This window comes from Cryptomeria japonica, chromosome 3 (assembly GCF_030272615.1).
Source record: "Cryptomeria japonica chromosome 3, Sugi_1.0, whole genome shotgun sequence".
Classification (NCBI taxonomy): domain Eukaryota; kingdom Viridiplantae; phylum Streptophyta; class Pinopsida; order Cupressales; family Cupressaceae; genus Cryptomeria; species Cryptomeria japonica.
Genome location: NC_081407.1, coordinates 594,054,141 through 594,071,460, shown reverse-complemented (window position 1 = coordinate 594,071,460; position 17,320 = coordinate 594,054,141). Strand labels below are relative to the sequence as shown.

Here is a 17,320-nt window from a genome sequence, read left to right as displayed (position 1 = left end):
ATGATAGAAGCTCGATGTATGAAGAAACTGCTCCACGAACGTCGAACAACATTCCTCCCCTTAGGAAGAAACAAAACCAAAGGTGTATCCATGAAGTCTCCCCAATCATGAAGGGAAGATGTATGAAGAAAACTCATGATGAAAGGAATCTCTGGAAACTGCTCAAGTGTCCCCATGTCGATGCTGAAAGATACCCCTTCCAAAGATGGTAGACTGTGCCATACTGCTGAAAAAGGAACTCCAACATCTAGTGGAGATGGATGTAGAACAATGTCCAAAGACTCATGTGTCTCCTCAAGGAATAAAGAGACCTCCTCCAACTGCTGTACATAAGTATCCACAATCATGTCAACCTCGAAAGAATGATCATGTAGAGAATGAACAAGAGGGTTAGAGTGTGCCCTCGCAACAATTGAAGAAGGGTCATCTTCATCAAAGAGAAGATGTATGTCATCAATGATGTCTCCCAAATCTGCAATGTAGGATTCCACAAACAAACCTGTAATATCTGTCAAGTAATCATCCCATGAATCTGAAGCTGGAAGACAATGTATATCCTGCTGCACTGAATCACATGTAGGCAAAACTGTCGCACTATCTGCATCATCAGGTACAATAGGTGATGTGATATCAATATGAGAAGATGAAATACAAGACTCAAGAACTGGGTTACATGTGAGAATCCCCATGTTCAAGTGTCCAAAGTTCTCCTCAAAATCTGAATCATCACAATAAGTGTGATCATCATGTGTAGAATCATCAAATGTGAAATCATCATCATCAACAAAATCTGAAAAAGAGTATAACCGAGATGCATGATCAACCACCCCAGTCGCAATGATAGCTCTAGTCTCCATGTCTCTAATAAAAACTGAGTCAGGTGTGAACTCCACAACTTTCTTAGTTGCGCCATGTGTGATTTGATAGATAGAAAGGAGATTGTTTGTCAAGTGGGGTACACACAACACATCATTGAAGGAGTTATCCCCAATGTCAATAGATCCTTTCCCAATCACATCCATGTATGTATGATTGCCCATCAAAATCTGTGGCATGGTGCAAGGCTCAAATGTAGAGAACATAGACTGTGAAGATGCCATATGATGAGAAGCCCCTGAATCTAGAAGCCATCTCTCTGAAGTATGATTTGTTGTAGCACATAGAGCTTGTCCTTTTCTTGTTCCAAAAGAGTGAGTCTTTCCACTTGTAGAAGCCATGAATGCTTGCCCTTTTCCTTTTGAATGTGAGGAAGTGGAAGTTGATGAATCATCCTTCTTGTAGACTTTAGGCAAATCAATGTTATGCTTTTTGATGATATGTGTGAGCTCATCAATCTTCTTAGTATGGCAACGATGTTCCTCATGACCAATCTTTTTACAATAAGCACAAGTAGGTCTCTCTCTCTTTGGTGAATTATCTTTCTTGGAAGAAGATGAATCTCCTTGTTGTGGAGAAGATGATGCTTTGTCCTTAGGCTTTGATTGCCATTTTTTCTTGTTTGAGTTGTCCTTTCCTTGATCTCCTTTGTTTCCTTGATTTGCCACTAGTGCTTGAGACTTAGAAGAAGTCTTAAGAATGCCCATGCTTATCAACTTAGTTTGTTCCATCATCAACATTTCATTGAAAGCATCAAATGTAGGCATTTTGTAGCTTGAACCCATTGTCATCCTATGAGTTTGGAAACTAGAAACAAATGCTGCATATTCTTGTGGAAGCTTCCCTATCAAGTTGAATATCAATTGAGTATCCTTCTTATCAATGCCACAATCTTTGAGTTGTGCCCTCAACTCATTTGCCTTAGTGACATAATCTTGTATAGTATCAAAGTTCTTGGGATCTAACATGGTGAGATCACTATCAATTTGATATCCCCTAATCTCATCAACTTGACCATACAAGTCTTGAAACTTTTGCCAAGCATCCTTGATTAGAGTGCATTTCTCAATATGAAAAATGAGATCCTTTGATACATACTTTCTTAAGGTACCAATTGCCATGATATTTTTAGTGAGCCAATCTAAGTGACCAACTGGATCAGCCTTAGGATCAGCTGGAGCAACAATAGTTCCATCAATGTAATGAGTGAGTCCTTTTTCCATAAGTTTACTCCATGCATCAATTTTCCAAGTAGCATAATTATGTGGAGTTAAGAGAGGAAACTTAGAAGAACCCATAGCAGCAAAAAGGAAAGAACACAAGAGCACAAAATCACAAGAGACACCCCCCAAATTCAATCAATCAAAGTACCCCCCCTAAAGTGATGATTTTGGCACTTTATACTTAGTGCGATTACAATGAGCCACTTGCAAAACAAGGCAAAGTGGGCTTATGATGCAAATTTTACAACTTCTCAAATGAGATACAAGAGACTTCAATCAATAGTGCAATGAATCTAACTGAGATTCAAGCAAATATACAAGTACCAAGAGAGCCAAAAATGGCCAAGATCTGAAAGTACAATTTCTACTTACAATGACATCAATATGATAGCATCATGTGAAATTAGACAAAAAAATATGCACTTTAAAAAAAAACGGCACCTAAAAAGGAGGTCGGATGACCCCAAATGAAGCCTCTGAAGTTGCAAAAACTGGGATTACTCAGGGACAGTCACCAAAAACTGCATTTTCTAAAAAATCCGTGCATCAAAATCAAAAAATTCTTTCACCACTGCGGAGAGCACGAAATTCTAGCCCATTTCAAAAAAAATTGCACCCAAAAAGGAGCAAAAATGAGCAAGTTATGGCCATTTGAAGTTGAACTGCAAAATCAAAAATGCAAATGAGAGGGGGTCAAAAAAATTTCAAACCCTGCTGATGTGGCGCTGACGTAAGCAAAACACAGGGTTAAATTTGACGGTCGTATGACCGTCGCCAAAACTTCGCTGCTTGGCTGACTGGGCGTCTGTACCGTACGGACAGACTGCGTGGCTGCTTGCCGTACAGTTCGTACTGTACGGAATATGCGACGTGGCAAACTGACGTGGCGTACGGATCAGATCTGCGTGTCACAGTACGGTAAGAATGGCTGTGTACGGACTGCTTGTTGGCGGTCCACGTTGCTGGGTCAGGGTGACGTGGCTGCCGGAGAGGTCTTCGCCGGAGTCTAAGGCCGGCGCCCGCAGTGTTACCGGAAGCTGGAGGCCACAGGCGCCGGAGTCCGGGGAGGAGGCGGAGCTGGGTGAGCGGCGCCGGAGTCCAGGCTCGGGCGGCGACGTGGAGTGTGCAGACAGGCAGGGTTGCGGTCGCTGGCGGAGCTGCGGCGTGGAGCCGGGAGGAGGTGCTGGTCGGCGCGGGAGACGAACGGCTCGGGCGCTACGGTGGACAGAACTGCTGGGGCGGTGGTCGCTGCAGGTACGGGCGCCGGTGACGGTGGCGCTCGGGCGGTGGAAACACAGCGCGGGCGCGGAAACCGAAACCGACAGACGCTGCAGACACAGGTACGATTTCTGCAAAAAAACAGGTGCGTACGGAGCACGGGGGGGGGTCTGCGGACCCCCCAATCAAATTTTTGATTTTTTTTTTTTTTTTCAACTTTTTGATTTGCTTTTTCCAAAATTTTTTTGAAAAATAATTTTCAGAGAAATTTTTTTTTTTTTTGAAAAATATATATATAATTCGAAAAATCCGTACGATAAGCAAAATTGGGGAAAAAATTTTCCCTCACCAAAATAGGCCAACTTTATAACCAAAATTCATGGAAAGGGCCTTCCGGACGCAATGGCGAGGTCGGATCTGGTCTAGGACGCCTCCAAATGACGATGCTCCTCAGATCTGCCTCTTGACGTCACAATAATGCCTCTTCAAGACGAATCAATGAAGCTCCAATAGCTCTGATACCATGTTGGATTTTGCCAAGATCAAGAAGTCATTGAAATGTACAAGATAGAGACATAATATGGGATAAGAATAAACTGTATTCTCATCAATAGAAAAATGATCAATAATTGTTGTTCAATAGTTGTTGTTACATACAATGTAGATGAGCCTGCTTATATAGGCAAGGCTAGGGATATGTATGAGCACACAAGTATGACATGTGGCTCAATAAGAAACAAGGGTAGGTAGGAAATAGGTGTGGGTAGGTAGGAGAAATAATATAATATTCCACATGAGGTGGATCACCCACCGAAGGTGGAATTATCACTCCACAATAAGTGGATATGATAGTGTAATAACAAGATCAACACCATAAGAGGTGGAATTTCTCCTACACACACTATCCCAATGTGGCACAAACACCCAAGTGTCTCATATCCAAACTACTATGAAATGCATTATCCTAAGTAAACTTAAGTAAGTGTAATAATATCCATGATGAATAATTATTTACACCAACAGATTCAATCAGGGTTATATTTCATTATATCAACCCTAATCCAATATAGTGATCCAATTTCAGATTGTCCTAATTTAATTATAAGAATCTTATTAATATAATGTATAGTAATTGGTTTATTATTTCTAAATTTGATCATGTAAACATTTATTTCATCATTTTTTTTGTGATCATATTCTATGATTCAACATCAAGATGAGTTGGCTAGAGAAGGGAATTTATCTAAATAATAAGATTATGTTTCACATAATCTTAAAATTGAAATATTATTAGTACTATTGCAATTGATTGCCATAGTTTTTGTTAACTCACTATTACTCACTTGCTTAATTAGAACTATGATTTTTTTGTTTTCATATATTTTATTTTATAAAAATAAGATGCATGATTTTTAAGTTCCTAAATTATAAAAATTATCTTCTTCCAATCTAATTGGCTTGAAAAATTTACATCTTATTATCGGATTTCACATATCTTATTGAATTTTCTTAAGAAAGTTTTTAGGTATTAGCAAGTTTAAATTTTCTTATCAAATTTATTTTACACATCCACCAAAAAAATATTTAACAAATTATCTCAAAAACTATTTAACAAATTATTTAGACTCTACATTTAAATATTAACAAATAAACATATATATAATAAAAAGAAAATATAAATTAAGAATATTATTTTAGATATCTGATGCAATAAATTAATAATATAGTTCTAATATTTATAATAATAATAAATAAATATATAATTTTTTTACAATAATTTTATAATATAATAATTAAAATGCAATATTATAAGAACCCTAATGTTTATTTATACAACTCTCACCCTAAATTAATCTCAAATGTAACCATATCTCTAAATGAACTTTAACATATTTAACCTAAACATTAACTTTAAACATGACTATAACTTAATCATAATCCAAACTTAATTTTTAAATTCTATTTATATATCATGTATATATTAGTATATAATTAGTATAGATTAATAATATAATTTAATTAAAAGACAATAATAACAATATATTATTTATATGAATTTGTATTCAAAGTTGACAAATCTTTATTCACATTTTTAGGATTAATTGAATGAATTATGAATTATAAATTCGAATATTTATTTTTGGTAGATTACTCTTTTTCTTTGGCTTTTATGTCTTCCAATTTTTCATTAGAGTAATATTTAAATGATATAATAAATTAACTCAAAATTTAACCTAAGACTTACCTAACACCAATTTCAATCATAACCCTAATTTAACCCTAATCTTATCTCTAAATGAATTGTAAATTTAATTACAATAATTTATTAAATAATTTTAAAAATTTAATTCAATCTAAATCTTTCAAAACTCTTAAAAATGTATATAATACTATAATATATCTTACTATTTCTAATACAATCTCATTTCTCAAAATAAAAAACTAAAATCAAATTGCAATACCTGTACAATTTTAACCTCAAAATAAAAAATTAAAATCAAATTGCAATACCTGTACAATTTTAACCTTCAATGCATATATTTCTAAAAAAAAAATTGATGAATAGTCCTTCTCTATTAATTAAAAATATTAAAGTATATATTCACAAAAAAAATAGTCCGAGGATACCAGATCACCCCATGAGAGTCAAACAATCCTAGGTTGAAACCATAAAACAATCAACTATTCATCAAAAAAAGACATGGGCACAGCCAAGAGAAAGCCACCTCAGGCAGCCAAAATAGTGGCAGTTGAGGGGCAGGGGGGGATCTTCATCATCCTTTTTAACCCATACATCAACGGGGCCAGGGGTCAGATCCAGAAGGGACCACCCATCTTCTTCTTTTTCTTTTTCTTTTTCTTGTTCATATTCTCCTTCCTCCCTCCTAGAAGGCGAAAAAGCCAAGGCTAGGCGAGGAAACCACTTGGAGGAAATGGCAGGAGGCCACACAGAACAACCTCCGGTATTAGGCCAACTGGAACCACCAGGAGCTGAGGGGGCAGAAGCAACATGAGGCCACCCTGAGGCGGAGCCACGATGCAGAGGAGAGGTCAGGCGATGCCTCCATGCATCACCTCCCCCACCTGAGGAGTGGCAAGGGACCTGGGACCGCGGGGTCTGTGAATGGCAAGTAGAGGAACTACGGCCACGAGGTGGAGTGCTCTCGGTAGAAGTAGAGTCTGACAACACTCTGGCAACTGTACAAGGGGCATTGCCCCAATGCTGTAAGAGCTCCTGTAGGTGGGCCACCTCTAAAGCAACTTTATCGGCTTGAACCTAGATTTGCATTATCACATTATTACAAATACATGCCTTAGTGTACATAGAAACCTTAATATCCAAAAAGTTTTGAGTGAATAAAACAACATTTCTATCTTTCCAAAGAGTAAATAAGCTCTCCATCCTGAAAGCATCCCATATCTGGGAAAACTTAAAGGGGATTCTGGGCGAATCGCCCAGCAAGGCTATGTGCCAAGAAAATGGTTCCAGCCTAAATGACTTGAAAATATCATGAATCCAACTCCAATACTGTTGGGCTCTTCTGCAAAACCAGAAAATATGGATGAAAGTTTATGGTTGTTCTCAAAAAGGGCATCTGGGGTCAGGAACCACCAAATGTTTGAGTCTGGGACCCAAAGACAACCCCTGAAAAAGAACACACCAAGCAAAGTGTGCAATCTTGGGTTCCATGATGGCAGACCAAACAATAAGAAATCGAAGTCTCCAGGTTTTCTGAGAAGATTTCAAATGCCACCACTGGTTAAGAATGGTGACCATGGGAAAATGTGGCACTAGCCAGTGACAACACATCTTGGGTTTATAACTGGAAAGAGGATTCCAAGGATACCACTTCTAATCCTTCCACCATGGCTTGACAAGCTGAATGCTAAGCTTATGCAACATGTGTGAAGGTAAAGTTGACACCAACATGTCATATGTCTGTCAATCTAGGTGAGATAGATGAAATTGGACCTTAAGGTCATCCCATGATCGAAAGCTCATAGTAGCCCTGGAGAACAGATTCTTGGGCATTCTAATGCCACGTTTGTGAAAACGCAGAGCATTGACACCCTCGATATTAGCAAGAGGGAGCCCTTGCAAATTAAAAAGAGGCAACTACCAGAGGTTATGTTGATGCATGGATAGGCCATCCCAAAATCCATCTCTGGCCCATCGAATCCAAGGCTTAACAACTTCCCAGGTTCTCCAAACGCCCTTGACAACAAAAGTGCCCTAGATCTGAACTGGGTCTTTCATAATAAGAAGGGTTTGAAAGCCAATCCCCTTCCAAGTAGGTCTATTGACAATAAGTCTTGAAGAAATGCAATGTTTGAGAAAAAAATTTCAAGCCTCATCACCGGATAAGGCTCTGATGACTCATTTGGCACACAGAGCAAGACCCTTCTTCTAGGTGGAAAGAAGACCAAGCCCTCCAGACTCCTTGGGAAGGCAACAATACTCCCAGACAACTCTATGGAACCCATGATGATCAGCTCCAGAGGCCCAAAGAAAGTCCCGTAATAACTTTTCCAATTTCATGTAAGAGGCCTTAGAAGGAGCCCAACATGAAGAATAATAAACATGGGTGGCAACCAAAACTTTAGAGAAAATTTGAAATTTACCAGCCAGAGAGAGAGGCTTAGTGACCCAATATGCTAACTTCTTATCAATCTTGGCTAAGGCAGCATTCTAAAGGTCCACAAGCGAATCTAGAAAGGCAAAAGGAATGCCCAAAAAATTGAAAATTTCTCCGTGTTGTAACCAGTTCTAGTCATATTGGAGAATCCAAGGTGGAGTTGGAAGGAAAGATTGCCCGTAGCATTGAGTCTTGTGTCATTGTATAGCTGAACTAGAGGCTAAACAAAAAATGTCAAGACACTAAAGGTATGCCTTAACATTTTCCTCCTCTTCAATGAGAGCGAGAAAGGAGTCATCCACAAAATGGCCATTGACAAGTTGAGCAAGTGACTCGGGCAGGGAAATTCCTCTGACACGGTGAGAAGAGATTGCATTAGCAAGTAAGTACCCAAAACCTTCAGCAACAAGAACATACAAGGAAGGAGCCAGAGGACAACCCTGACGAAAAGATATGAAAAGGCCAAAAGCATCAAACTGGTAGCCATTACGGGTGATGCAAGCAGAAGCATCCCCAAAAAGCATCTGGACAAACTGAATGAATCTAGGGTCAAAAACAAGGGCTATGGGCATGACAAGGATGAAACGCCACTCAATGTGATCATAAGCTTTAGAAAAATTGACCTCTAATAGGAGCGTCGAGCCCATTCCATACCTTCCTAGATAATATTGTCTAGGATGAACCTAGACTTGATAAATCTAGTCTTCTCTGGTCTAACAATCAAAGGCAGGATGTGATGAATCTTGAGAGCCAAGGCTTTGGCAATGATCTTGTAAGAAACATTGAGAAAAGTAATAGGCCTCCAATTACAAATGTCCTCTAGATCTCCAGCCTTAAGGATAAACTTAATGTTACCTTTGTTGATAATTTTTCCCAGAGATTGGGAATGAAAAGCCTCAAGGTAGACCTTATGAAGGTCGGGGCCAACACAAAGCCAGAGAGCCTTGTAAAATTCACAAGGGAAGCCATCACACCCAGGGGCCTTGTCATCTGCCATGGAAAAGATAGCTTCCTTGAGGTCATCAATGGTAAGCATTTGATCACAAAAGATCTATTGAACCTCTGAAATCCATCTGGACACAACAGCTAAGCAATCCTTCAAGGCTTGGTCACTGGCAGGAGAATTTCCTTGCGAAGTGAACACCTTCTCATAGTATCGAAGGAAGGCTTGAAGAATGTCTAGAAGCTCAATGAGAACAAATTTCCCTTCCTTAATTCTCTTAATCCCCACAGAGGTATGACAAGCACGTAGAGCCTAGAAAAAATTCTTTTGAATATTTGTCACCCACCTTAAGCCAATGGAGTCTGGCTTTGATCTGAGCTCCTCTAGTAGAGTAATTATCTGCAATTTGTTTATGGTGTCGAATTTGAGCTAACTGAAATTGCAGATTTGTGTTGAAGGGATTCGAAGCCAAAGCTTCAGTGGAAGCAGGAAGGTCCTTGGTAGTTGCATCATACGAATGCCTACAATACATAGCAAGTTGTCTACCATAAATGCAAAGAAACCTCACAGTGCGAGTGATGGTAGCATTCCACCACATAATCCAACTTGTGGGTTGATGTGGCCTAGGTTCCAAATTCCAAGCCCTTTGAATGTGGTCCATAGTATCCTGATGATGCAAAAATGGCATGTTGAGGAAGAACTGCATCTTGGAAGGATGCATCCTAGCTGTCTGCCATACAATGCAAAATTTAATGGGGTACTAATCAGACAATGTCACATCAACAAGAGGAGAGACAGGTAATTCTTGATATTCAAAGAAGGAGAAAAAAGATTGTGCAGTGATCATGGCATGATCAAGCCTTTTAAAAATCTTGTTAGAGCCAGCTCTAAAATTAGACCAAGTGTACCAGACCCCACCAGGGCAACGATGATTGGAATTGGGATCAAAAAGACCCAATTTATTGCGCATATAGTACCAAGCTTCTCTCTCTCCAACTGACCATCGAAAAGGTAAAATCCCATCCTTATCAAACTCCACCTCAACCATATTGAAGTCTCCACACATGACCCAAGTTGCGGGTGGCAAAGAATCTACAATCCAACGCCATAGGTTTGATCTTTCAATTGCATCATTGGGAGCATAGACATTAACTATCCCAAAGGAATGATTGTCTATTGACAACAAAACCCATACAACTTGTTGCATGGGATCAGAACCTTGAGTAATAAAAAAAGAATGCCAATGAGGGGAAATGAGAGTAGTAACTCCACCTTGACCAACATCATGATGGGAAGAAAAATCTAGGCTATCCGACCAAATAACACAACATGTAGCAACAAGCATGAAAACCAACAATTTTAACCTCTTAGAGACAAAGAACATCTAGGCTAGGAACACGTTGACGGACATCTCTAACAAAATATTTTATGTTTAGGTCTGTGAGACCTCAAACATTCCATGAGATGTAATTCATGAAAAATCTTGCATATCATCCTTGTCCCCAAGAGAGGAGAAACTATTATGCAAAAAATCCGAACTAGTTATGAAGCTAGGAAGATAATCCCCACCTAAGATAACTCTTCATTTTTCCGAACCACCATCTGTGTTCTCAGCATGCCCAGAAGGTCTGTGAGAGTGGCACAAAGACTGTGTAGTAGAAATCGTAGTCGCAGCCTGAGGAGTGTGAACCCAAGGGGGTTGAGAGGCACCCTCAAAAGAATCCTTCCCTTGTTGGCCAGGGTTTGAAACTGGAGCTGGCGGTGTACAGACCACCTAGACGAGCGATGTGTGATGAGGAGTCTTCGCAAATGGTTGAGAGATTGAACTGACAGGTTGCTTTTGGGCTGAAGCCAAATAATTCTTTCCTTTACAAACCATAGTGGTCCATTCATTTTTTTTTTCTCCCTCCACAGGTCGAGAGCTGACCTCCTGAAAAGGAGGTTTCATCCATGGCACAACCAAAGGACAATCCTTGATTTTATTCTCCGCCGACTGGCACCTAAAGAAGATCTTGGGAAGATTCAAATAAAGCACCTTATGGGTGAAAGTGTTACCACCCACCTGAATATCAACAGTTTCTTTGAGGTCGTGGGATAGGTCAAATTCAACACAAACCCTCTTTTTAGGGTGATCATTGAAAAAATGATCTAGTTGAAGACAAATAACTTTTCCAACAGACTTAGCAATGATTTGCATGAAATTCCAACAAGGCAAAGGAAGACCAGGGAACTCAACCTAGACCAGGACCCTCAACTTTTTTTCATCTAAGACAGTAAAGTCTCGAGACTAGCCCTGGAAAACCAAAAGGGAAGATCGAATGGTCCATGGCCCATGAGAGAGGATAGCCTCAACATGGGAAGGGTTCGAGAGATGAAACAAAAAAAAGCCCTTGGTAAGGCTTTCAACGCCATCAAGTCGGACCCCATGAGGAGTCCAAGCTTTGGCAACCCATTCTCGTAGCATGCTTTTAGGGGGGATCCTACCCACAAAATATCCTATCAAAGTGAATCTTTCTAGCCACTCACAGGCATTATCAAAATCTTAAACAGGAAGCACAACATCAGGTGAGAGCATACCTCATGAAACACTTTAAGAATGAATTTGCGAGGGTGCTTGTTCGGGGGTGCCATGAGCATCCATCACAAAAACTCCAGCACCAACATCAATTGATGGGCTAAAGTTGGTTGAAGCCATAATAAACCCTATGAATCTCACAATGAATGCGGTATGACACACAGATATGCAAAAAAAATTTAGAATAGCAGTACATATTTCTAAATTTCAATTATAATTCAAATGATATTTGACTATTTCTATTTTTAAATTACGGAGAGTACTCGCCAGTACATGGCACTTGTTATTAATTTCTGCCATAGGTAGGAATACTTATGCATTCACCCAAATCTATTAATTGTCAAATTATCAACCAATGGCAATCGAAAATTTAAATTATTTAACCAATTTTTCTAATGTCTATATTTTTTAAAATTTATTTTAAAATCGATAAATTATTTTATCTATTATTCTATTGGATAAGAGTACTCTACAGTACTCTACAATCTTATTAGTATGATGTAAGAATTTGGCTATTCATTGAATTTTTTTTGGCATTTTTATACAATAGTATTTCATAATAGTATTTTACAAAAGTGCCATTGTTACATAATAGAGACTATTTTTTCATATTTCTTGTGGCAATATAATAATTGAACAAGCCATTTGAATTATTTTTATCCTTAAAGTCATTTGAGTTTTTATAATAACTTTAAAAATATATAAAATTATAAATATCAAATATATTATAAAGTTAAATGTGTAACTATTATGAATCCATTAATATAATGATGAGATAGTAATTTTTTTATATAATATTACATTAAAATAAAATTATTAGATTATAACATAATAATTAATATATAATGCAATATAATTTATACTTTTTTTTTATAGGTAAGTGCTACAATATAATTTATACATTTTAATAAAATATATATAATAAATGGCCTACTAATGGGCTTTTGAGGGCTTATCCTCTTAGGGTGGGAGATAAAATTCATGTTTGGACTCCGCCAGACAGGGGATGGACCAAGATCAACTTTGACGTGGCATCAAGGGGGAATCCTGGGATCTCTGGTGCAGGGGTCATAGCTCGTGATGAGAAAGGAAGTATTCTTGCTCTTGGAGCAAAGAGATTGGTGGATGGTACTAACAACGAAGCTGAGTGTCAGGCAGCAATTGAAGCAATTCTTTTGGCGAAAAAAATGGAAGTAAAAAAAATTCATCTTGAAGGGGACTCCCAGTTAGTGGTGAATGGCATTGCTAGGGGTAAGATGGAGGCTTGGAACCTGGATAAACATATTAGAAGAATGAATAACCTTCTGAATGGGTTCGAGGATTTTAAGGTATCGCATGTTCTAAGGGAAGCAAATGTTGAGGCTGATAGGCTTTCGAACGTAGGTGCAAATGGTTCCTTGGTTGGTCATTTTAATTTCTTTGAAGACTTAAGGGATTTGGGTCCCTTAGATTTTGGATGAAGGTTCTTTAAGTTTGAAAGGGGAACCCGAGATGTGGTGTTGAGGTTTGTGTGATCCGTTTTAGATACGCATGATTGAGGGGTGGGGATGGCTCACATGGTTTGTGTTCATCATACTGGTTGCAAGTTGCGTAATGGCGACACAGGTGTAATGATGTCAGTATATGGAATTTTGGTTTGCTGGTGATGTGTGGTTTGAGGTGGTGCATGCGCTGAAATTAATGTATGGGGTGGCTGCGGATTGCTTTTTTAGGCCCTCGTTTTCTTTTGGCATTGTGAAAAGGACCGTATTGGCTTTTGCGAGTGCCATGTTTGGGCTGTGAGATAGGGGAAGGATGGAAGCAAATTTTTCGTTGCTTACAGAGGGCCAAATGCCTGCATTTCAAGGCACAATCTCAAGCAACCACCTAATGAATGTTTTTAGGGTGGATGGGGAAGATTTCTGGAGGGTTGTTCACCTGATGTTTGGGGAAGAATTCTTGGACATTAACTGTCGCCCGCAAACAAATTTGGATGTTTCGTCCCTGTTTGTGGATCTGGCCTTGATGGTGGGAGGTTCAAAGGAGGAGGTGTTGCAGGTGGCCTTCCTACTACTGAGACCAAAATGGTCAGGCGGCCCGGCGGAGGTGGTGGCACACGCGGAGATTGGAATGGGTCTGAGAATGGAGCAAGGGTCGTGGAGGCGCTTAGGCGGGGGGAATGATGCAGTGCAGCCTCTAGTGGTGTAGTTGGCTTCTTGCTCGGTGGATTCCCAGTTGGAGGATATAAGGAATGGGTGGCGCGAAATTGTGGACTTTGTGCAGAAGTTGGGACCAGTGGAGAGAGCGAAATTGCGTGGCAAGTAGACCCTAGTGAAGTCGCAGGCTCCGATTGGTGAAGATGGGCGGTTGCTGGTGCGTCACCAAATCCCGAGGATGAGTGTAAAGGTGGTGGAACACAGTGAGCTACGAGGCGGATGGTCGGGAACCACGACATGTGTCAGGATGGCCCTGCCCAAGGCAGGACCCAGTCAAGCCATTCCTAACTTCTCTAGGGAGGAAGCCCTTGGCTGGTTTCGGTAGGTTGGTTTCTTGTAGGTCATTGGTTTTTTGGCTGGGGATTCCCTGTTGTATGGAACGTATCCTGGATGGTAGGCATTGTTGGTGTGGTTTTTGTCTCGGGTTCTTTTTGTTATTGTAGGGGCGAGACCCCATTTTTTGGAATGTTGCTGAGCAACTGAAGGCATGTATACTTCCCTTTCAAGCAATATAAAACTTAAACTTGTTATCGATCCAATATATATATATATATATATATATAAATTAAATAAAATATACTTAATAATTAATACTTATTATTATGTATAGCCATTAATGTCAAATAATTATCATGTATTAATAGATGTTATTAATAATTAATATTATAATAAATAATTCTTATATATATATTATAATTATAATACATATTAATTATTGCATATATAATTATGCATGATGTTAGTTATCATAATTATTATTAATTTTACTAATTAAAAACAAGTGCCACGTAGTAGGAGTACTTGTCTTTGTTATTTTTCTAATTAATTTTAATTGTAATCTTAATCTTAGATGTAATTATAATTATAAGGTTTTCTAATAAATCAACTACTAAAAGTAATTATTATTATTTTACTAGGATGATTGAGAGAAACGGCAGCACTGGTGGGCAGCAGGAGCGACACTGACGAGAAGAGCAAGGTTACCGATGTGCGGTATTCTGGTGCCCAGTCTACGAAGGTTGGATCTTGGAGTGACGAAGCGGACATTGCCTTCCCCGTTGATACAGTTAGTTTGCATATTGTCCAGTAATTGGTTAATACTGGGAAAACAGATAGTTTCCAGGGCTCCAAATACTCCAGTCCGTGGCTAAACTATGGAATTCCCTATTCAAGTGGTAACCAATGCCCTATTGACCCACACAAGTGGAAGACACATGGTTTCATTTGGAATAACAAAGGCTGGTTCCGCAAGGCTAAGCATCTCGCATCCGAGGGCCCCCGAAATTGATATCCACCGCCTGAACCTAATATTTCTGATGTGCCACTCGAGAGAGACATTCCTCATAGTGACGCTTTTTTGGTTCCCCCGACTGATCATGGTAATTTCCAAAAGCGGAATGGGCGCTTCAGGAAAGATAACTCAAGGGCGGAACAAGCCAGATTTTGGAGATCTAACTTCCATTCAAAAAATCGGAACCCTCGACCGAATCTTGAAAGATGCCCTAACTTTCGAAGAGTAGGATCTCTCCCTCAACGACCCCGTTTTCATAAACCGGTAAGAAAAACCTCAAGACCCACTATCTTTCTGGATGAGAATAAAATTAATTCTGCTAGGTCAAATTTGCTTGAGTCTTGCCTTTTTATCAAGTGGGGTGGTGGAAAGCGGGGTAAGGACAACTTTGAATCCTGGTGTAGAGCGCAGTGGGGAAAGGATATTAACATTAATATTCTCCCGAATGACTTCTATATGATTGAATTTATGAGCAATGAGGAGAAATGGTAAGCTAAAAATAAAGGTCCATACATGTTAGATGGCATTGAAGTCCACATCATTGATTGGCAGCCCAATTTCAATCCCCAAACATATGTCTTGCCAGACAACAAGGTATGGATAAGACTGTATAATTGTCCCTCAGATTATTGGCATATTGATTTCATTAGGATATATGCAAAAACCTTGGTACCTTTGTATCGGCAGATGAAATCTTGGAGGATAAACTATGGGGAAGCTTTCTCAGAATTTGTATTAGCACACATCAAATCAACAAGATCCTAGACAAAGTCAGAATTATCAGGGCAAGGAAGATCTAGATTCAAAAAATTGATAAAGAAGATCAGCTACATATTTTCCCTAAATGCTTCTCGTTGGATCATACCGGTATTAGTTGCGATGTCTTGGCTATGATACAACGAAATTATTCTTGTATGCAATCTCCTATTGAGGTAAAGCTGCAACCGGAACCTCCCACTACCATTGACACTGGGGATGCCCTTTGCAACGATATTCTAGATAAGGAGAATGTTACACTAACAGAGGCAACCCCTTTGATCATAGTTCCCCCCTCCTCTAGTCAATGCGAGAGCCAACAAGATCTTCTCACACTTCTAGAGAAGACCAAATCCCTAGAGGCAGACATTGAATCCAAGATAGCGGACTCACTTCCACCCTCCCCTTTTGTGCCTAGGGATCAACTGGCAATTGAAGATGGCAATCTGTACCCTTAGGATATGAAAAAGGACACTATAGGGGAGATGGGAGGGCAAATCTGCTCCTCGATGGGCATTGAACTATAAGATGGTGAAATTGAAACCTCCTCTTCGAAGGGGGAGGAGGACTTTGAACCTGACTCAGAGGTTATATTGGAGGGTACTCCAAAAGGTTTTGGAAAGTCAGATTCGACTATTGATAAACCAAATTTTAAGCCAAAAGGTGTGCAGGGGCACAAGTCCAAGAAAGTCATGCTAGTAGTAGCTGGTGCTGCCAATGGTCAAACCAAACTTAATTTAGGGAAGGGAAACTCCCTTCCCCAGGAGCTATGAGACTCCTATCTTGGAACGTCAGGGGCATCAATGCCCCTGACAAATGGCGATTGATTAAGCACTAGATTGATGACACCAAAGGAGATATTTTGCTACTACAGGAAACTAAATGGAGCAAGGATGAGATTGATGCTAAAATGAGAGTTTGGAAATAGTGGAATGGGCTTTTTAGGCAATCAGATGGAGCCTCCGGTGGCTTGGGAATCATTTGGAACCCCATGAATGTTAAGATCTCACTTGTGGGGGAAGATAAGTTTTGGCAACATTGCTCGGTCACTATTCTTGGATGAAATGCGAACTTCAATCTCTTCAATGTATATGAACCATCTTCTGTTGGTGATAAACGGGCTCTCTGGGACCTCCTATTCATTAAGCTTAACAGTATCACCGATGGTACTTGTGTGGTAGTCGGGGATTTTAATGCAATCCTTTCTAGCACTGACAAAAGTGGGGGTATTTAGAGGACTGGTACGTCCCAAAAGGACTTCTTGGACTTTGTTGTGAAGAATCACCTCTTAGACATTGCTCCGAAAATTGGAGTTTTCACATGCACAAACTGGAGAATGGGCTTTACTAACATTGTTGAACGACTTGACTGGTTCTTTGTTTCTGGTGAGTAGTTAGGTCAAAATCTAGCCTTAGAATCATCGATTCTATCGCTCACCAGATGAGATCACTGCCTGATCTGTCTAGAGATCACCTTGGCTCAAGCAGAGAGAGGCACCCCATTCCGATTTGAGAAAATGTGGCTTAGAATGCCCAAACTTTATGATCTTATGGCGGCTTGGTGGAATGAACCAGTTTTTGGGAATCATTCAAGACTTCTCATTCTT

The 17,320-nt window shown here is 39.5% G+C and overlaps 1 protein-coding gene across 1 annotated transcript; it reads left to right on the top strand.

The window, feature by feature from the left end:
* Window positions 1–3,023: 3,023 nt before the first annotated feature.
* On the top strand, window positions 3,024–13,254 carry LOC131078634 (uncharacterized). The gene is made up of 3 exons (XM_058016389.2): window positions 3,024–3,439; window positions 12,437–12,872; window positions 13,132–13,254. Exons 1-3 carry the CDS (start codon window positions 3,024–3,026, stop codon window positions 13,252–13,254), a joined length of 975 nt encoding a protein of 324 aa, XP_057872372.2.
* Window positions 13,255–17,320: the final 4,066 nt, after the last annotated feature.

What these genes read in the sequence shown, in the direction of transcription:
- LOC131078634 (XM_058016389.2), top strand. Translation starts at nt 3,024, where the DNA reads ATGGCTGTGTACGGACTGCTTGTTGGCGGTCCACGTTGCTGGGTCAGG. An exon ending in GACAGACGCTGCAGACACAG is followed by an intron (nt 3,440 to 12,436) that starts GTACGATTTCTG and finishes TTATCCTCTTAG; the next exon opens with GGTGGGAGATAAAATTCATG. An exon ending in TAGGTGCAAATGGTTCCTTG is followed by an intron (nt 12,873 to 13,131) that starts GTTGGTCATTTT and finishes GTGTGGTTTGAG; the next exon opens with GTGGTGCATGCGCTGAAATT.